At 38.9% G+C, this 22,870-nt stretch overlaps 1 protein-coding gene across 3 annotated transcripts in view; it reads left to right on the plus strand.

Moving 5' to 3' along the window:
* RASSF5 (Ras association domain family member 5) overlaps positions 1-22,870 on the plus strand; it is a 93,212-nt gene that overhangs the window by 17,543 nt on the left and 52,799 nt on the right. For all 3 annotated transcript variants that reach the window (XM_088154168.1, XM_088154170.1, XM_088154171.1), the window contains exon 2: positions 16,564-16,685. In XM_088154168.1, coding sequence (XP_088010294.1) covers positions 16,564-16,685 — 122 coding nt within the window. The remainder of the gene's footprint in view (positions 1-16,563; positions 16,686-22,870) is intronic.

A 22,870-nucleotide genomic window follows, 5' to 3' on the forward strand; every position in this document is an offset into this window, starting at 1 on the left:
TTGCTGTTGCTGTTATTTCATGATAGTGCTTACTGTATAATGTATTTTTTAAACAAATGTTAAGGAATTTTTGCCTGGAAAGAGCAACAGTGTTATGCTTCCCCTTCTGTGAACTCTTTTGGTGCCTGTTACTACAGGGTTCCTGTTACAATGCTCTGACAAGCACATTGCTTTAGGTGGATTATTTCTCGCCCAGATAGAGGAGATTTAAAAATGCTTTTTGCTATGGACAAAATCAGTGTGTATGCGCAGTAAGGAAGTAAAAAATAATATGCATGGATATGTCAGAATTAATGTGGAGAAGATGAATTGGGGGAAGGGGTCAAGAAGTAATTTCCTGTGGAGTTAGAATTCATAGCATCTGGTTTAAAAGATATTGGCCTTCTCTGGATGGTTCTCTGTGCTATGACACTGAGCAATATTGTGCAGGTGTTGTGCATGTGTACATCTCCTCCTCTTCCTCTCTGTGTAAAAAATGGAATCTTAATCCTTGCTTCCAATTTGAATCAAACTATAGCTTGCTGTGAGGTCTGATCTGGTAAATGGGTTTCAGTGATCCATGGAAAGTTCCTATTTGTTTGAAATAGGGGGAAAAAAGCACAAACTTTTCTGATGCACCAGAGGAAGGAGATTACAGATCACTTGGTTGAATTGGTGTGCAGGCTTGTTTAAATTAGAACTGTCTTTTAAAATAATTTTCTGTAGCTCATGTCCTTATAATGGAAGCTTTCATTTAATTCTTGGAAGCATTTTTCAGTGACAGCTAAACACTGCAAATAATGAAAAATAGTTCTTATCTTCTGTATTACGTTTTGTGTCTCTAGCTTCAGCTTGGGCTGTGTTGCATAGCCTTAATAGTATTCTGGTGTGTATCAGTAGCGCTCATTTTGCAGAAGTGAAGCAGAATGGGGATAGAGAAAGAACTGCAGTCTGGATAAATCAGACATCTAAAGCAGTAATTAAAAAAACCAAAGCAGCGACATGCCGTCTTAATCAAGAAAAGGGTTCATTCTGAAGATTTTTGGAAGCACTCTTAATTATTGCTTCGCATACCCAGTTGAAGATATATTCAAAATTGGCTTGAAATGGAAAAATTGCATTATTGGTGCCATCCAGATCAACCCATTGCATAGTATGCAATGAATCAGCAACTCCTTCTACATAAAGAGCTTTGCACTGAAATTAAATGATTGCCAAACTAGCAAGATACTGAATTCGGAACCAGACATTAATGAGTCACATTTTCCTGAAATCATATCAGAATAGGCTTTCAGTTCTTTGGAAAAGAAAGAATATGCATGTCTGTGTGTTTCTGTGTATAAATCTCTGTGTCTTTTAAATGAATAGGAAACTTTAAGATTTGAATTAACTAGCTACTTGGAAAATTCTGGCCTCGGGAGAACAATGCATTTTCTTTTGCAGAAAAGCATAACAAGCAGTTGTTTTCTGGTGAGATGAGAATGAGAAAAAAACTCCCTCATCTCTAATATTCATTCCTCCTTTGATGGAGAAACATATTACAACAGGCTTGCCCAATATGATGCCCTCCAGAGTTTTGGGGATTACAGGTCCCAAAATTTCTAGCCTTTAGCCATGTTTTGGCCCCCCCAAATCTGGATGATACTAGTATTAAGAAAACCGCAGGAGAAGAAATTCAACTCCCAGTTAATTGTATGGAGGGCAAGTGTTTTTGTTTATCTTACATGAATGGACATTGGGTATAGATGTTGAGAGAGGGAAAAAAAAGATAGGATTAATCTAGACATGCACCCACACCCTATTATTAATATTAATGTGGCTGAAAGATGGAGCTCAATGGACTGAAATGGTTTTTCCTGTGCTGTGGCAAAGTTGTCCTCACTTTGCAGTCTCTCAAACGTGAAGGATAGTAGATCAAACTGAGGGCTGCCTATTCTAGCATGTTGTTTCCCACAGTGGTCAGTTAGAACCTGAGGAGAAGTGTCTTCCCCTGCTGGTCTTCCATGATGCTACTTTGCAGCAGCTGGTATTTACAGGCAGTTACACCTGGCCTTGAAGATGAAGATGATGCAAATAGTAGGTATTTATAACTTGTATTCCGTGAGTTGCTGGCCATTGCCATCTCTACCATCTCTATGGTAGTTTTCTTTGAGGTGAGTCAAACATGAAATGGATCTCATGCTTCCTTCCTCTGTTTTCTTCATATAGGAAAGGACTCCACCAGTCATTTCGTTCAAAAGCAAAACAAAGTGAAACTCCATAGATGGAGTAAGGTGCCAGCAAGAGTGAGGGACCTTGATCTCTTCTAACTAGCAAATTAAATGGGGCTGCCCTTGAAGAGTATCTGGAAACTTCAGCTGGTGCAAAAGGTAGCGGTGTGAGCAGTTATGTGTGTTTCTAGTAGAACACATGTTATACCTCTGCTTTGTGAGCTGAATTGGTTACCAGTTTGTTTCCAGGTCTAATTCAAAGTGCTGATGTTGACCTTTTACGCCTTTCATGGCATGAGGCCAGGCTATCTGAGGGACTGCCTCTCCCCAATTTCATCTGCCCGTCCTACCGGATCCAGCAGAGAGGGCATGTTACAGGTTCCATTACCTAGGGAAATACATTTGGCAGGCCCCAGGCAGTGGGCCTTGTCTGCTGTGGTGCCTGTGCTGTGGAGTCTTCTCCCCCCTGAGGTGAGATTGGCCTCGTCATTGTTGAGTTTCCAGAGGTCCCTTAAGAATTGGTTATGCCAGCAGGCCTGGGGACTCCAGGGGATGGGGGAATTAGTGAGGTGGCTCCCTTCTTTTTAACTTCCTTTTATTTTCTGTTTTATTTTGTTTTATATATTTTAATGTATTTTACTGTTTTATTTATTTATATTTTATTTATTAAATTAATTTTTATAGCTGCCCATCTCACCACAGGCGACTCTGGGTGGCGTACAACAAGCTACTGTTTTTAGCTCTGTTGTATGCCGCCCAGAGTCGCCTATGGTGAGATGGGCCGCTATATAAATTGATTAAATAAATAAATTGAATCACTTTAGGCCTTCTCAGTGTGTTCAGTCATGGAATGAAAGGGTTTATGTTCTTAAAAGCATGTTCTCAATAATGTAAGAAGAAACCTATGGGATCAGACCAAAGACCTATGCAATCCCATATTCTGTTCTCAAACTGGTTAAACAGATGCATTTGAGAAACCCAGAAATAGTCCATATGTGCCCTGGCCACAGGTGGTGGCCTAGGCACTTGACGAGATTGCTCTTGAAGAGCCCCTTCCTGTTAGTCAATTCTAAAGAGTTCCCTGGTTTATCAAGGACCTTTTGGAGATACAGTAGCTGAAGAGGTACCTGAAGCATGTGGAGGAAGATAAAAAGTGACCAAGCATGAGTGCCAGCTGAAATTTGAGCCTACGCTATGGCAATAAGGAAAGTAAAACTTCTATTTATTTAGGATTATTGTATACTGTAATTTTAATTGATTTTAACCGCTTTGTAAACTGCCCAGAGTCATTTTAATGAAATGGGCGGTGACAAATTTGATAAATAAATAAATGCACTGTTATTTCTCCCTTACTGCATCAGTAGGTTGGCAATGAAAACTTAATTGATAGTTTGGGGCTATTTTGCTGAGAGCTTGTCCACCCAAAATGCTTAGCCCACTCATCAGCCACCAAGCTAATCAAATATCTTACCGGTAGCTTAAGCAGCAGCATACAATCACACTAACTGGATCTGAGAATATGGAGTCCTTGCCCACCGTCTCTTGAGTACCTTGTTCCAGAAAAATACTGGCAAAGCTTCATTGTACTGTACTACTCTCTCTCTCTCTCTTCATTAGCCAGTAGAGTTTTGGCTTGGCTACTATAGACAATCAGTGTTTGTGCAATATATTCTGTGCAGGAAGACCTTTAATGGAGAGGCTTGATTTTTCACCACTCTTTGTCTCCAGTGCCTTTTCTTTGAGAACCAGATAGGCAAAACAGGTCAGTTGACCGGGTTTAGATATTCCTACAAAAATGACTAACTCTGTGGGACTGATTTTATGCATAACTGCATTTGTTTTGAGCTAAATTTAATCCCTTTAAGGTTGGCTGACTGGATCAGCTAACTCTACGCACTAACATCTCCTCCACTGAGATTAACAGTTCGACTTGTTATAAGAAGAGGGCCAAAAGCAAAAGAAAAGAGGTGTTCAATTGACACAGGAGGTTGGGGGCGACAACTCCCACAATTCCTCTCCCTGCCTGTCCTGGATGCTGGCCCATTCTCTTTCAGTACCTAAGAGCCAAGGAAAACATTGTTTTCAGTGAAATTAAGCACCCCATATTTTGTATTGTCGAAGGCTTTCACGGCCAGCATACGATGGCTGGTGTGGGTCTTCCGGGCTGTGTGTTCGTTTTGTTTCCTAACGTTTCGCCAGCACCTGTGACCGGCATCTTCAGAGTGCAGGAGCACAGACAGAAGCAGTTCTCTCTGTGCCCAGGGTGTTGTGACCCTTTTGTGGGTATTTATAGAGATCTGGGGGGGGAGGGGGGATTGGGTGTGTGTGTGGGGGGGTTGAGTTACTGAGTGGCTGCTTGTTTTGGTGTCAGAATCTGTGTGTATCTTCCTGGGGATTAGGCAGGGTTTTTTCTTCTATTGAATTGTTAACGAGGGGCTGCTGGGGGTGATTAGCAAGTTCATTGTGTGAACTGTTCACATGTCCTAGTGGTTGAGCTGAGTTCGTTGACCTTTTGCAGGCTGTATTTTTCAGGATTGGTAGCCAGGTTTTGTTGATTTTTAGACTCTCCTCTTTTTTGTTGAAACTGTGCTGGTGTTTGTGAATCTCAATGGCTTCCCGGTATAGCCTGGTATAGTGGCTGTTGGTGTCGGAACCAGACTGTTTCTACATGGAACATTTTGAAAAACGGGCTTTAGAAACTGCACCCGCTACCCCAACAGTCCGGTTCCGATTTGTCGATGACACCTTTGCAATTTGGAGTCAGGATGAAGAAGACCTAGAGAAGTTCCTGAACCACCTAAACAGCGTCCACCCCAATATACAATTCACCATGGAAAAAGAAGTGGACGGCCAACTTCCATTCCTAGACATGTTGGTCATACGCAAACCAGACCTCAAATTAGGACACAAAGTCTACAGAAAACCTACCCACACAGACCGGTACCTACACAAAAACTCCAACCACCACCCACGTCAGAAAAGAGGCATTATCAAAACCTTCATGGATCGTGCCAGTCGGATCTGCGAAACCCAATTCCTAAACTCTGAACTTAACCACCTTAATTGGGTCCTACAAGCGAATGGCTACTCCAAAAATGAAATAAAAAGAGCCATCAAACCAAGAAAGCAACATGCGACTGAAGAAGAAAAACAGCCACCCACCAACAAAGTATTTCTGCCCTATATCAAAGGGGTCACAGACCACATGGGAAAACTGATGGAAAAACACAATTTCCAAACAATCTTCAGACCCCACCAGAAAGTACAAGAAGTGCTAAAATCAGCAAAAGACAAAAGGGATCCCCTCACCGCCGCAGGAGTATACCGCATACCATGCAGTTGCGGGCAAGTATACATTGGGACCACAAAACGCAGCATCCATACCAGGATAAAAGAACACGAAAGGCACTGCAGACTACAGCAACCAGAAAAATCTGCAGTAGCTGAACATGCTCTCAAGCACACTGGACACAAAATCCTATTTGAAAACACAGAGATACTGGACAACACCAACAGCCACTATACCAGGCTATACCGGGAAGCCTTTGAGATTCACAAACACCAGCACAGTTTCAATAAAAAAGAGGAGAGTCTAAAAATCAACAAAACCTGGCTACCAATCCTGAAAAATACAGCCTGCAAAAGGTCAACGAACTCAGCTCAACCACTAGGACATGTGAACAGTTCACACAATGAACTTGCTAATCACCCCCAGCAGCCCCTCGTTAACAATTCAATGGAAGAAAAAACCCTGCCTAATCCCCAGGAAGATACACACAGATTCTGACACCAAAACAAGCAGCCACTCAGTAACTCAACCCCCCACACACACACCCAATCCCCCTCCCCCCAGATCTCTATAAATACCCACAAAAGGGTCACAACACCCTGGGCACAGAGAGAACTGCTTCTGTCTGTGCTCCTGCACTCTGAAGATGCCGGTCACATGTGCTGGCGAAACGTTAGGAAACAAAACTTCAAGAACACGGCCACACAGCCCGGAAGACCCACACCAGCCACCCCATATTTTCTCTGTGTTTAAAGATGTTGCTCATCTCCATACCTCAGATCCCCATAACCTACAATCAGTCTGAAGTAGCCAGGTTATAGTATCAGGCTAAATTGTAATATGTGTTGTTGACGCACTCTGTGATATTATAATCAAGAGGAAGCCAGCCCTGTATTGGAATACTGTACATGCAGTTGCTCAAGTAAGAGAAATATCAACACAAATTAGGATATAAAAAAGGAAAAAGCAAACATGGAGGAGATCATTCTAATGAGGATTAAATATTCAGACTTGACGTTTACTGTTTCTATTCCATTTGCCCTCAATGAAACCTGGCCCTTCCCTTGTACAGTACTGTGCACAGGAAAAAAAAGGTTAGAATGAAAGTATCATTCCTAAAAAAATGATGTGAGAGAGCTGAAAAACAGTTTGTAACTATTATGAGTTACACATCAATATGCTGCTGTAAATCCATCTTTCTTGGCCATTAGTTGATTAAAAATGCATTTGAAAGTGAAATTCTGTCTTTGCCATGCACATGCCAAGAGAATGGGAGAGGAGGCTCAGAAGCATTAGAACCGATCTATGCAACATGTCTCAGATTTGCTGAGGCACTCTTGATTAATAAGCTTAATTGACTGTTGAAGTACTTGACCAATGTGATGATTGAAGCAATGGATTTCCTGCATTAGTTCTGAAAGCCTCATTTAAAGATAGTATTCAGTTCACAGGCTGAAACATTATTGTATAATTGAGGACTGCACTTGCACATCATTAAGAAATCTGTTCCTATTCGCCTGAAAGGAAGACTAGTTTTTCCCTAAATAATTAACCTTTAAAATGGAAGGGATGTTTTACTCTAGATTTATGGAGAATACAATAACTGAGGCAGGTTTTTCCCCTCTAATTTTTTTTCCTGATGGGAAGGGGAATCATTGTAAATGCAGTGTTATTTTCCTTTTGGAGGAATAACATATTTTAATTAATTCAAATAAAAATGTGTCTAATTTAGTTATGAATGTTCCAAGTACCTGAAAAGACGTCACACAGAAGACCAGGACCCATTCTTTATTGTAACAGGGGACAGGACATGGTGTAATGGTTTTAACTTCCTAGGAAAGTTAAATGTAGGAAAACATCATAATGCTAAGAGCAGTTAGACAGTAGAAACAGTTACCAAAGCAGAAGGTGGTCTCCCTTTCATTGTGTTGAGGGAGAGGCTGGAGCACGGATGCTTTAACTCAGAACTTTAATCCAAGGGATTCGGTGGCCTAAATAATTTTTTCTGTATTTCTAAGCTAGTCTTTAAAGAAATACATAACACATTCTTTATAGAGTACAAGTAGAGACACTGCTAACAAGCATTTGACTGTAGTCAGCTACCATTTTTATTTTCCAAGAATGCCTATTGTAGGCATTCACAGGCATTCACATTGGTCAAGAATGCCTGTGTAAGATTATTTTGTATTATTTTCCCCAAACAGTATCTGTCTTTTGGAACTGCTTTTCCTGATTTATATTGTTTCCTTCCATTAGAACAAATAACTTGTGAAATATTCCAACTTTGTTTAAGCGAAATATTTTGTAGAGCCTCCCTTGCTGTTCTTCTGGATAGTAAGTGGGGCTTACAGTATGAACCTCCAAACTGATGTGAAACATCCTTTACTACATAGCAGCTCTTGCAGCTCCAGATGCTTGTATGCCACTATTACCATATTTAGTATATTTCTCTTCTTTTATTTCAAATTCTTCATTTAAATATCATGTTGTACTTGCCCTAAGGTACATTTTGCTTAAATATAATATGCATCTCATGCCAGATAAATGCTAAATGATACATTGCCTCATTTTTTTCTCTTGGGGTTTGTAATGCCTTTGCCCTGCAGAACTTTAGCATCCCTACTTCATATTTCCTGAATTGGTTGCTTTGCACAGCTGGATAGAGCTGCACCTTTTACAAGAACAGTGGGAAGTCTTCCTTTCTTATCATAGCTATTTTTTGTTAGCTGTAACATGATGGACTGTCAGCTTCAGAGGTCCTTGGTGCCCTTTTGGTTTTGGTCCCCAGGTCAAAAGTGTTAGAAGTAAAGGAAATAGTAACTCTGAAAAGCAAGGTATTCTCCTAGAACATTCTAAAATGTCTGTATATGTCTGTATATCTGTGTGTGCTATACTAATAGTCTAATATAGTGTCCTGACCACCCTTCATATATGTTGGCAGATATCCAAGGACTGTTCTCAGCTCAATGGTTGGATAGTAATCTAGCCTTTCTACTGGACACAAACCTTGTATCTCTGTCAAACCTGGATATAGATGCTTCTTGTGTTAACAAGGAGGAAAGGAAGAAGTGACATATAGAATACTTTTTGGCAAGTGACTCTAAAGCAGTATATAACAAAATGTAATTACAATAATAAAAAAAAGTTCTTCAAGCATACAGCATTAGAGAAATGCCATCAAGATCCAGATGTGAACTTACTACTGGCTTAGCTAGTATAAATTCTTGAAACTTGAGGGCCTGCCTAAATAAACTGGAATTCATGGCTAGCCTTCAAAAAGTATTAATGGCAGGAAAATCCAGCTGCTCAGGATATAGCAAAAATAATGATAATAAAAAAATTAGAAGATGGGACAAAATACTAATTCACTGGGTCACCTCTGACTACTCAGCAATGTATAAAACAATCTCTTCTGACGTCTGCTTGACAGAGCAGAATAACAGAAGTCAATAAGCAGCCAGAGGTTGGAAGCCAGGTGATCAATTGCAAGAAAAGAAAAAGAGTTAAGACATAAGTTGGAATCATGAATGGAGAAAGGTCACAGAGTGTTCAAATTGTACAAGAATCTTGAAGAACAAACATTTATGACTGTTGAATTAAAGCAATGTGACTGAGTTTTTGAAATGTATTTATAATGCTCCACCTTCAGTCTAGCTTGTTCTAATTTCAGTAATTTCACAAAGTCAGATTCTTACTCATTTACCAAAGGCTTTGCCTCTGTCAACATAATCATGTCTTTTTACTTGGGGACATTGCTTTCCCAAGTGCAGTTCTTCTCCTTCTAGCTCATACAGAGGCTGGCCAGCATCTTGCTCAGTTCTCCTTAAATTAGGTATAGTCAGGACCAGAAATATTGGAACAAGGATAACTATTTTACCATTTGGCCTCTCTATACCACCACACTGAAGTTGAAAGGAAACACACCCAGATGGGAGCGAAGTCAGGACTTTCAGCTGTGATTCAAGGGGCACTAATCATTCAGGAAGTACAGCCAGTGGCATATACACACACCCCCATTGTTGGTGGCTCATAAGTAATGGAATGAATGGCTGACAAGCAGCTGCATTGCCAGGTGTGGCCTGTTTCCTGGATACCCCATGACCAATCAAGCAGATAAAAGGCCTGGAGGTGGTTCATTGGCAAGCTCAGCAATAGCAAAAGGGCTGGAAGAACACAGAAGACAACTAAAGTGGATGACCACAGAATTCTGCTCATGGTGAAGAACCTTTTCACAGCATCTAGCCAGGTCAAGAATGCTCTTGAGGAGGTAGGCATGTCATTGTCAATATCTACAGTCAAGAAATGGCTTTATGAATGTAAATGTAGAAGCTTCACAACACAGTGCAAACCACTGGTAATTCTCAAGAACAGAAAGGCCAGATTAGACTTTGCCAGCAAACACCTACAAAAGCCTGCCCAGTTCTGGAATAAGATTCTTTGGACTGATGAAACCAAGATTAACTTGCACCAGAATGATGGGAAGAGAAAAGCATGGAGAAGGAAAGGGACAGCTCATGATCCAAAGCATACCACATCATCTGTCAAACATGGTGGAGGCAGTGTTATGGCATGGACATGTATGGCTGCCAATGGAACCGGGTCACTGGTGTTTATTGATGACCTGACTGCTGATAAAAGCAGCAGGATGAATTCTGAAGTGTATAGGGCTATACTTTCTGCTCAGATTCAGCCCAATGCTGCCAAACTGATAGGACGCTACTTCATATTGCAGAAGCATAATGACCCAAAACATACAGCAAAAGCTACCCAAGAGTTTCTCAAGGCAAAGAAGTGGGATGTTCTTCAATGGCCAAGTCAGTCACCTGATCTCAACCCAATAGAGCATGCTTTTCACTTACTGAAGACAAGACTGAAGGCAGACAGACCCACAAACAAGCAGCAGCTGAAGGCAGCTGCAGTAAAGGCCTGGCAAAGCATCTCGAGGGAGGAAACTCAGCATTTGATCACGTCCATGGGTTCCAGACTTCAGGCAGTCATTGACTGCAAAGGATTTTCATCCAGGTGTTAAAGGTGATCCTTATGTTTGTAATGATGTTGGTTTGTTCCATTACTTATGAGCCACCAACGATGGGTGTGTGTATGTTGCTGGCTGTACTTCCTGAATGGTTAGTGCCCCCTTGAATCACAGCTGAAAGTCCTGACTTCGCTCCCATCTGGGTGTATTTCCTTTCAACTTCAGTGTGGTGCTGTACAGAGGCCAAATGCCAAAACAGTTATCCTTGTTCCAATATTTCTGGTCCTGATTGTAGTGACAGTTTATGAACTACTTCTGAGTCAGCCACATTCCAGTCAGCACTTGAAGCTCCCCACTTACCTTTACCTTTCATTTGAAGCAGCAGTGTATGGTCGCTGCCTCCTTTCTGATTTCTCTATATTAGGTTGATTCATGACATCTGAGCAGAACCTCCAGCCAGACCTCCCAACTCAAAAGGCTTTCAAATTAGAATTTTAATTCTCCAGTCCACCAGCTAGATTTTGCTTTCTTGTGACCATGGTGCCCTGCATTTTACTTCCCTTTAGATGATACCAGTTTCATAATATGGTAGCTCAAGAACAGCTAGAGTATGCATTAGGGTTTTCCTTTATTGTTGAGTTCCATTCTAGCAGTCAGCCTTTCATTTTTAAATTATTCTCCATCTTTGGAAAAAGTCTTTATCCCCATCTGGTGGTCACAAAGTAGCTGTCACCCAGAATTGGAAAATTCATATCTGAGATGTTTATAAAATGTTCTCCATTTCTTGATAAGAACTTGATTTGGTTCTGTGGTTTTGCATTTGAATACATATAACACTTTTGTAATTGCAGAGCTAATATGCATTTATGAAGACAGTTCAGATATAATATCTTTTCTTTTCCCCCCAGGAATTGACCCTATTTTGCTAGTTTATACAGTTTTAATGCAGCAGACAATGCCAAGTAGATCACTGGTTTATGTTCTGGAAGCTATTCAGATCCTGAGAAGAGTTGCTTGATTCCCAACCCTCTGACCACTTTCTTCCTTTTTATCGTTTTGGGTTCAGAAACTGGGGAGTTTTGGCTGACTTGCAAAATAATAAATTCCTAGGGGTATTTAGCAATTTAAATTGTCTCATTGGTCATCTTTACATCTGTAAGCGATTTGGATTGGCAGAATTTTTGGAAAGAATCTGTAGGCATTTTGATCTGGCCAGTTTTGTGATAAATGTAGCTCCTAGGCCCCTTCCCAGTAAAATTAAAGAAGTTAATAAATGTGTTGGTTCTTAAGGCGCCACAGATCTTTGTTATTTTTGTCACAAAGACTAACATGACTTTCATCTGGAAACTTCATCATGATGTGGGGGATATGTGTGCAATTACCAGTGGAATCACACATGCGATATATTGAACAACAAAGTTGTGTAGCCTACATACTAATAAGGTAGAGCTTATATGTGCCATTCTGTGTTTTTTGTCTGGCCACATGATTTATTCTTCTGCTTCTCTGAATTCCATATTCTTTACCAGCTGATATGTAGAGAAGATCATTGCAAAATTAAGCTCCATGCACTGAGCTGTTCAACTTTGCTACATATTTTTTAGCCCTTCTTGCCTCATAATGCAGTGCCTTTGTTGAATTTCCTTATATAGATTGGGAAAGATGCTCTTGTCACATTTCATTAAATGTTTTATTTCCATTTTGGCTCAAAGTGATATTTGCCTCTCCGCATTTTCTTCTGCCATTATTAATAAATGCAGAATTTGCATGATTGTACCATTACTTTTCTTAATATTTTTTATTCAACATGGATGAAAAGAATAAAAAGGCAAAGCCTGAGAGAGTATTGTAGACAAGTAATAGCCAAATTCTGGGACTATGAAATAGCTACTGAACACAGTATTGATTAGATCTAATTAAGTGAATTCATCTTCCAAAAATAAAGGAACTCCAATACCTGTAGTGAAAATGGGACAATGGTAAGTGATAAAGAAGAGAGGCCCAGTTATTTATTTATAATCATTCTCTGCTGCTTCAATTTATCTGACTCTAAATGGTATATAGCAATAATTTGCATAATAAAATCCAGTCACAACAATACATAACAAACAGTAATTCTAAAACAATATATGTGGTGCTGTTTCTCACTTACAACCATAAAGCTGTAAACGTGGTCTTGAATGGTGAAGGGCCATGAGAATAGTGCCCACTCATGTCTCTGTGGGCATCTCACATGGAGAAAATCTGCTTCTGTGCCCCTTCAGTGGGCACTCTGTATTTGAATATATTCGGTGAGCAGATAATAATTTAAAAAAAACTTTATCCAGGTTAAGTGTGTGCATCTGTATCTGTGAAACAGGGAAGGAAGGAATTTTCCAGAACAGAGGTACTACTCAGGAATCATGTAGTGCAAGATCTGTTACGTTCGCAATTTCAGCACAAAGACACAGCATCTCATAGTTGCAAGGGTAAAAGGAGATGCTCGAAGAGCATTATGGTGTTGGTGGCCAATAAATTGCAGTCGCAGGCTTCAGTTGATGTTGTAAGCATGCACCTATTCAAGCCATCAGTTGTTTTTGTTTTTAAAGTGCATCCCCTCCTGCACGTCAATTCTCCAGGTCTTGAAAAGAGCTCAGTAGCATTCCCTTCTGTCCCCTTATCCACTTGCATTAGTTTAATTTTCCCTCTTTGTATGATAATAGTGCATATTCTCCAGAGGTGTCCCACAAGAAAAGCAGATTGTGTTGCAATTTTGAAGTACAAAGATATCTCTTTCTTAAGGACAGTAGTGTTGGGAGACTGGTTAGTAATATGTGCTGTTTGTTTCAGAATGAATTTTAGACAGTGGTGGTACCGGATGTCATTTGTTAAACAGAATTGTTTGATAAATTTCTGTCAGCTTGAGGGGCCCATTCCAGAACCTTCTTGTGGAGGAGACTTGGGGAGGGGGTAGTTAAGAGGTGAAAGAGTTCCTTATGTTTTAACAAGAACTAAAGTACCCATTTTGCCATTTAACCCCAAGCGTTAAGGGGGCTTCTGGAGGCTACAGAAGGGTTGGTGGTGGTTTGCCTGTGGCCAGTACTTCGGCACCCCCATTCTAAGAGAAGTTCTTTGCGACACACTATTTGCATACAGGAGACTTAAATATAATCAAACAGATTATGAAGTGACTCTCATTTTCAGATATATTACAGTATTGCTTTAGCACTGAGTTAACAAAATAGAACACGCTTCACTCTCCTTGGGATTGCAGGTAGCCTTAAGTTCACTTAATGTAAAGACTTTACTGAACAAGTCATTATAGGGGACAGAATTTCTTTTCCAATTCCTTTTTTGGTGTGCACTGTTTGTTAAGTGGAAATAGTATCCAGGGGAATAAAATTATGATACAGTAGGTGAATGAACTTAATACTGGAAAAGATGATGTGTAAATAATTCAAAGATGGGTACTTAACTTTAGCATTCTTCTGTTTGGATGTTTCCATAAAACATAATTTACATTCAGGTAATTATGAGCCTTGAAGAAACAAGAGTTTTGTATCTTAAACAAATCATAGCCGAAACAAAGAAAGATATGTGTTTTACAGCTGGAGTGGACAGGTGTAGGAAGCCATGACTGACTTGACTGCTATTGGTCATAAAGGCAAAGGATCTTCAAAAGAAGTTACTCCATGTGTCTGAAAACCCTAATGAGTTGTTCTGTGGTTGATGTTCACATTGCAAGCTTGGGCACACTTGAGGGAAAATACACTTTTTAAAAGTGTATACACATTCTTTGCCTACTTAGTTATATTGAAGATCACGGTATTAATACTATATGAAAATAATTAATACTATATGGAAATAAATGTAGTTGGCTTGAATTTCCATTCCAAAGTTTTTTTGCTTCAAAAACAACACTTGACTTCCTGATACTCCTAAATAATCCCTACAGTAATGTTTTGTGTAAGTCACTTATGCGTAAGTGTGAATGCAGATCAAATAAGAGTATATTTAACTCTCTGGGCAGAAGTATTAAAGAATTGCCACTTTTCTTTCTCCCTGAGTTATCACTTGTGCATGAGAGGAATTGCTATTCCCATAGAGGCTTCGTTTAATGGCATCCATACGCTGTGGCCAGCTGCCTTTTACATTTTCATTTTTAATTACAATGCTTTGCAGGCTTTTTGGTTTAATTGATTTCTTTACTCCCTCCTCCCTCTTAATACTGGATCCCAAGTGCTGTAGTCAACAAGAGATTCAGTTCCCGAGCACACCCTCTTAGCATAACAAGAATCACATTTTACTTTGATAATATTAGCAAGGCAGCTGAAGCCATTGACATTATCCTGCATTAGCCAGCATGGCTGTATTATGCCAGGATTTCTGCTGTGGGAAGCATTTTGGGCACAGCTCCTGTCATGGTTTTTAAAAAAAGTGTCGACCTACCTATTAATAATTAATCTGAAGATGAAATATCTATAAACCTTGTGATGAATTGTCCCTGATTTTGCTCATGGCCACTTTACCTGAGAGCTTGCTCTAGCCAAACCAATATAAGTAGAGCCATGCTGGATTGAACTAATGGCCTGGGAGGTCCATCATATTGTTCCATAATGGTCAGCTAGATGCCAGTTGGAAAGTTCTTAGAAAGATATAAAGGTAGTACCTACCTCCTGCACTGTTATATTCTCAGGAACTGTTATGCAGAGAAGAATCGCTTTGTTAATTGTGAAAGTGCTTTAGCTTCAGTATGTAAACACACATTTGATCAGTTGACTATCATTGTTTAGGCAACTTGGTGCTCATCAGATATTTGGAGCATCAAGCTGTCATAATCTGTGCTTATTGGCAATGATAACTGGAGAATATAGAAGTTGTAGTCCAAAACACATATAGCACCTTTTGTATGCATTATTATCACAACAGCACAAACCACACCAGTTTCTGTCTATTTGGTAGGCCAGACCTGTATGGCTGAGGTGCCTAGCGTTATGTAGAAAATAAAACTAGACGGTTTTTTCCCCCTATCATAACTAAAAACATAAACATAAGACAAAGAAGCAGGCCTTAACAAGAGTGCTTCCCATGCTCAACAGAATCTTACGGCAAAATATTGATTTTGCCATAAAATGCATATATTATGGATTATTCATTTTTGTGAATAATTGGGCTCCACTCTATTAAATCTTATTCCACCAGTATACTGATGAAGATTCTCAGTCACCCAGGTGGAATTATCTGGAGGTTGAGTCATGGCAACTGGACTTCTTTTCTTTTGGTGTGATATGTTTCGCTGCTTGTCCAAGCAGCTTTTTCAGTCTAGAAAGTTGGTTAGGGGGGATTACGCGTGAGTTCCACCAGGTTCTTTTAGGTGCTGTGACTAAATTGCTCCCCCATCCCTTGCACATTCCTTGCACATTTGCTGTTCCACACTGTTCGAATTATGATTTCCAGGTTTCATTAGAGAGGTTTGTGACCTGTTTCTAGTAAATAACAGATGACATAAAGGTATTTTCTGGACTGAACTACTTTAGGCTGCAGGTGTAGTCTTCATCTTTGACTGTTTATACAAAATCCCTTCCACGTAGGGAGACTAAACTGTAGTCTCACATGCTATTTTTTTCTGCTGGAAAAAAAAATTAGCCATGCAGTTCCCACACTTTTGGTATACAGTTATACAGTGTAGATACAGATTTCTCATTTCATCTGCTGTTTGTGTGAAATGAACCCGATGATTATGCAGTCGTTTTAGGAAGCTATAGCACACTGCTTTGAGGAGCCATTTTCCAGGGGGTTGCTTGTTTATATTGATAGGAACTAGTATGCATTCCTACATATGCAGTAAAAATATGAATAGATATGGTTGACCATACATACAGGAGGAAGACTAATATTTTCCTTTATAATTATGTTTTAATGTTTATAACTTTCATGAACGACGTTGGTTTGTTGTTGTTTTTTCATTTTTCTGTATTCGATTGCTTAATCTGTGGATTTAGCCATTCCCCATCTCTCAGACTATTTTGTGCCCCTTGCTGTGTCCTCTGTGCTGCAAAATGCACGCACTGGAAAAAGTGAATGTTTATTGTTTATTCCATATCTTAATTACAGTTGTCCTTCCTCCCTAGACTGCAAATACACCTGCCATCAGGAATGCAGAAGACTCATCCAGCTGGATTGCAGCCATCGGGAAGGAGACACCCACAACAAACCTTCACCAGAAAATACCTTAACACAGAACTATTGCCAGGTATGAACTATAGAATCTCCACCTAAATAGGAACAGAACTGAGTCTTTTCTGGAAGCTAAGAGGTAACATGCATACAGGAATAGTTCATTGACGTGGGTGAGAAAAGTAATGACATTTTGTCAAAGTTTGAGAATTTGTAAAGAAATGTCCCCCCCCCCCCATATGAGTATTGATATTGCATTCTCCACTGGGTCTTTCCCATTCTGACCATGTATCTTTTTACAGGGTTATGCAAATTTGCATCTCTCCTCATATATCTGACCACACGGAAGTGCTGGGATTTTGTGCTAATATATAGCCTACATATGGTAAACTATTCATTGTGCTAAGGTCGCAATGGGTATTTAGATTAAAGACACTGGTGCAGATTAAGGCTGAAATCTGAGAAATGTATTTTGCCACATGTGTTTACAGAAGGGAGTAATATACCACCTTATAGTGCAGAACCAGCAGATTATTCCTGATAGTAGTAATGATGTAAGAGAAGCCATCAAAGAAGACCTAGGGAAGGAGCCAGGAGTTTTGTGAGAAAAAAACTTAAGTTTCAGCGGCATGTGCAAGAAATAGACCAGGTAATTACTGAGTGATACCAGGACCTGCTATGGAATTTGCAACCTTCAGAATATAGCATTTGACAAATTCATGAGGTTCTACTTCATAATGACCATATGATATTTTCAGGAACTGAGACAGCATGTCTTTGAATAGTGATTGCTAACCAGCAGCAGGAGAAAAGAAATCTTTTTGGCCACAAGAATATAAGACACATAGGATGTTTGACTAAGTCAGGGATGGCAACATAGATCTCATGGATATTTTCCTTGGCGCCTGCCAGGTTCCCTGCCATATCTAACTTTAATCATCTTTAAAGGTATGTTTCATGAAAAAAAAAGAGAGAGAAGCTGGTGTCCTGCAAAGCAAAGTATTTCAACCAGCACCTTAATTTTCAAGAATGCCTCAAGGCTCCACATTAGCACTCATAGGCATTCTTACAAAATAAAAATGAGAAATTATTTTTTCTGGAAATATGTTCGCTGTCCTGGAAAAAATAGATAAATGCATCCCAAAGAACTATAGAAGTGGTATTTTAGAAGTGTTGCACTAATATAAAAGAAAGAAAATAGGATTGTTCCCATGATATTCAAGCATTTCCTTCCATAGAGAAGTTAAAAGCGAAATCAAGAATTGTTTCATCACCATTGCAATGATGTGGCAAAATTAGCAGGATGTATTTTACAATCCTGCAGTTGGTCATGACCTGAGCTCTTCCTCCAAGGAGGAGGTCAGAATTTGTTATTGTTTATTTCATTAGATTAAGGCATGGCCTGCCTCCAAATTGACTGGGCATCTCACAATAACGAACAAAAAAATAAATTAAAAACACAGTACAATATAAATAACAAGAAGAAGCAAAGGGAGTCTCGGTTGCTTGTTGGGCTCAAGACTTAGGTCAGAAAAGAGGGCTAGAAGGGGAGAAAAAGGTCTGGGAGGCATTGATTGCCAGGAGTTTAATAGGGCAGTGTCAGAGGCTAAGATGCCTACTCCTAGACAATACATTTCAGTTTGCCTTATACGTCCATGTTTGGAATCTGGGTCCATGAACTGTTTTCTTGGATATATTGACTTTCACCTGGACCACAACCATTCTTCTAGCCAGATCCCTCTTGGTTCTGGTACGGTATTCCTTGACTTTGGCTGCAGTATCTCTGCAAGATGGAGTTACTGGCTCTTGATCTTTGGTATGGGCCTGTCCTCCCTCTCTTGATCCCTACTGCAAAATTTAAAAGCCAAGTTGTTTCATTCAAGTGTTGAAGATAGCAGGAGGTTTCCATAATAAAAAATCTCTGTTTTGAAGAGAAATGTATGCATAATTGTATATTTCATTTAAGATTGTATCCCACTAAGATGCTACCCCATAGTGATCCTTCTGTAACAGAGACTGAAATTTCTAAAAGAGATACAAGGATAAAAAATAAAGAGCCTTGCCATAGAAGATTTAAATGTATTTCATGTGGTCTATGAAAGGTTATACCAAGAAAAAATGTCTTTAAAGGGCTACAAGGCTCTTTCTTGTTTTAATAATAAAAGCCTGCTTCTTCTCTTGATTTCTGGGGTTGAATAGAGTGCTCTGTTTTGTTTTTCCATTGGATTCTGAGACAAACATAGCAGGGAAATTGATTTTTTGCCTCATGAGAAATGCTGAATTTCCTGTAACACTTTTTATTCAGTTATCAGTCTGAAAATATTGGAGTTTTTACTGTTTCACATTCTGAGCATGAAGAATCTCAACTCTTTGTTTCTCTGCATGGTCTAGATTTGTGGTTGTTTACCATGAGCACACTGACTTTCTAGGGTGCATCTATTTTCAATGGATTTTATGCAGGGAAATAGTTGCAACTGGGGGGAAAAACCCTCCTTCCTTCTATCTTGCCAAAAAAAAAAAGCATATCCCATTATCAGTGATTATTAATGATCTAGGACAGGGGAGGGCAACTTCTGTTCCTAAAGGAACATGTGGCTCTTGATCTAATTAAAAAAAAAAAAAACAACCTTCAGCAAGAGATTGCTTCAAAGTCCTAAGAAAAGTCTGTTGGGGGAGAGGCTGGAGAGGAAAGGTTGTAGTAGAGAGAAAGACAAAGAAAAGTTGGGAACTGTTTATTTTTGTCTTTGCCTCTGCTCATCCCCTTCAGGTCTTCTTATTGTAGCACCCCCCAATGCAGTGTTTTTCAACCCCAGCAACTTTATGATGTGTGGACTTCAAGTCTGAGAATTCTGGGACTTGAATTCCATGTATCTTAAAGTTGCTGAGGTTGAGAAACACTGCTCTAAGGGAATGCAACCCTCAACAGGTTTGGGTGTTTGACAGTAATTCTGTATAAGCTCACCCATGATACACTAACATCTTTAGGTTCCCTTCTTTTCGTCTTAATTATTGTTCTTGTAGGATTATCTACCTTTTAAAAAAAGACCCAATATTTTTTTTCTTTTAAAGAAAACTCATGGTAGACATTGTAGAATAAGAAGACTTGAACAAACATTAATCAAGTACAAAGTTAAAAAGAGAAATGAACCAGGCACAAAAAGTGAATGGGAAAAAAAATCCTGGAAACTTGGGATATACATATGTGATCTTGAGGAAAAATAAACATTTTAAACATTGATGCTCAATCTTTCCAGAGTATTTGTATGGAAAAAGTTAGTTCACTGGGAAAATGTCAAAGTAGCTAAAAAAGATTATGACCAACTTTAAATACATTTATTGTAGGCTTTTTGTAGGACTTTCAAAAGATACTGGGTACATTTTTCAGTCAGCATAATTCCTATAGGTTTAAATAACACTGATCCAATGACAGATAGACTTTTCTTATAATTATATAAGATTGTGTGTGTGTGTAAATAAATAGGCGCAGCATAAGAAATGGATTCAGTTCCAGGTTCATTCTCTCCAGTGTTTTGAGAGAATGAACCTAGAATAACAAGAACTGAATCAATTTCTTATGCTGCACCAATTTATATATCTTATATAATTTATATATTTATTCAGTTTACTTGAAGAGTAAACCAAAGCTATGATTCATGATTCTTGGGTGATTCCCCCAATTTCTTCAACAATTTACAATCCAAAGGGCTAATTGGGCATAACCTGTAAAGATGGTATTGTGTACCAATTCGCCTTTAATCCTACCAGTGCAATCTAGAAAGCTACAATTTAGAAAATGTAATTTTTGCTGAGTGTAATGTTGCCTGGCTATTACCTTGATGATCTGTTCTTGATAATTTGCTGGTCTGTTTTTCATTATGCTTCCACTGAGGAGTTACTAGGACGAGGTTTATATCTGATGGTTTTAAAAGTTCCTGCATTTATAGTACACTTAGCTCCTATGTATGGACCTTTCCTTCCTCCTGTCCTGACAGTCACCTCTATAACTAAAAGTTTTACCCGTCAACAGCACTTGGGGGAGCTGAAAGGCAAATGAATTTAGTTGCTAGCACATGCTTACTAAGGGTGGTATGATGCCAGAATGAAGATTATTGGACAATGCTCAAAAAAGCAGGCAGGCAGAGTTTTTTTTCCTGCTTGAAAAATCTCAGTAAACAAGGAACACCTTTTCTATCACCTGAATTACAACTTGAACAGGACTGCTATGTCTTGTTGAAAAAATACATATGTTTATCATAGAACTTAGTTTAGGTGTTTATGTAACTACGACTGTTGAAGTCTGCCACTTAGTTAGAGATTAAACTGGTCCAAAGGTGTTGATTAACTAGGAAACACGCTGTAATTTTTGATGGCCACTTGGCGTAAGTGTGCAAAGGTTATATGCTGTGTATTTTCTTACTGCTTATTAGAGGAATACAATAATTCAGGCTAACTAGTGAGGCAGTGACATGATCACCTTCTGCAACATTTTCTATGAGATTTTTTTTCCTGTCTATCAAATCAAAGTTTTCAAGGATTTAGCTATTGTGGATGGCTTTGTTCTATGGCAGGCACTTAAATACCTTTGAAAACGTGGTTCTTAGTTCCTATTTATAGTTCTGGAAGGTAAAGAATTTTTTCTCTGTTTAGGACTCTACATTTTGATAAAGCCACACAAGTTGTTATTGTAAATTAATCTGAATTAAGTTCACAGTGCAATCTTTAAGTGTGATTGTTTTTTGGAAAGCACATAGATTGTGGCAATTTAAGCATAAATGTTTGAGAGGTGATCATGCATATTAATCCAATCCTGGCTACTTCATGATTTCATAAGTGAATTATAAGTCATATTGTAAAGATTGTTTAGAAGAAGACTGTGGCTTGTTCATCTTTCTGTCCACAAACATAGAATTTTAACTGAATGTTACTTGGTGAAGAAACAAACCTCTTCTGAGTTCAGCTCTTTTCCTCCTTGCTAATTTTTAAAATATTTAGGTGTCTGGAAAGGTAAATCTACAGCCTATCCTGCTGACAAATCTTGTTTCATTGTATATTATAAACCTTCTGCCTCTTTCCAATTTTTTTGGTTGTTGTTTAGTTTTTAAGTTACGTTGTCACTGTCAATTTTCTTTTGGACAGAAATAATCATGTTGCATGCTGATTTGATACTTAACAAAATAAAGCTGTTATATGGTCACAATTCCAGGGATGAGTGAAGTTGAAAATCTCAAAAGTGATTGCAGCTTGGGTGGGAACAACCAGAGCACTACTGTAGGTACTTTTAATTGGCAAAGTTGGTCTTTCAGCTATGTATATTCACTGGCATTTTTTTAGTTATTATGCCAGTCAGAGTTCTTAACTTTATCAAGCTTGCAGTGACTTATGAAGAGATGAATTGAGTCTGAAGTCGTGGATATTATAAAGCACAGATGCTATATCCTTTCTCATCATGACAACCTCCAGACAGACATGGCCATGGGATCCAGTGATTTTGTCAAAATGACAAAAGCAGCATCATTCCATTGCATGTATGCTCTACTCTTTTCATATAATCTCATGATGAGTGCACAAAAAGGGTAGAGTTTGCATTGCAATGCTGCTTCTGTCATTCCCTCCATTTACCCCCCTTCCTGGAATACCTCTGCCTCCTAATACTGGCCATGCTGATAGGGAATTCTGGGAGTTGTCATTACCAGATTTGGAGACCACCTGGTTGAGAAGGCTTATTATTCCCAAGGGTTGGGAACTAAAAAAAAAAAAATCAAATCAGATCCATCAAGGTTTGGGACAATGCAAACATAGGACTCTCAGTCTGAGTAAGTAGGATACTTATTTATTATTCTTGACAATAAAATGAAGAATATGTTTGCCATCATTCATTTTGTGAGAGACTAATTTATATTACATTCATTAATTTCATTAAGTGACCAGTAGAATTCTGTTGGTAGTATGAAGTCAAATATTAAGTAACTGAAGTAGTGTGTCAGATTGTGCTTGGATCACATTCATGCTTTTAAAACATCTCTGTGATTAATCATATCTAATAATTGTATCCAGTAATGTAAAAACCTACATTGTCATTTCAAAGTATTGGTTGTAACTTTGGGCCAGTCATTGACTCTCAGTCCAATTTCCCTTTCCTTGAACTCCTAGAGGAAAAATTGGGATATACTGTACATCTAAATAATAAATAGAAAACTCAGCATTAACCATTCTTGCCAGAACTTGCATGCAAACTGGTAGAGCTGTGGCTAGTCAGTAGGA

The sequence above is a fragment of the Python bivittatus genome, unplaced genomic scaffold (assembly GCF_059951505.1).
Source record: "Python bivittatus isolate LINGU-HERP-01145 unplaced genomic scaffold, Pbiv_v1 ctg000700_np1212, whole genome shotgun sequence".
Lineage (NCBI taxonomy): Eukaryota > Metazoa > Chordata > Lepidosauria > Squamata > Pythonidae > Python > Python bivittatus.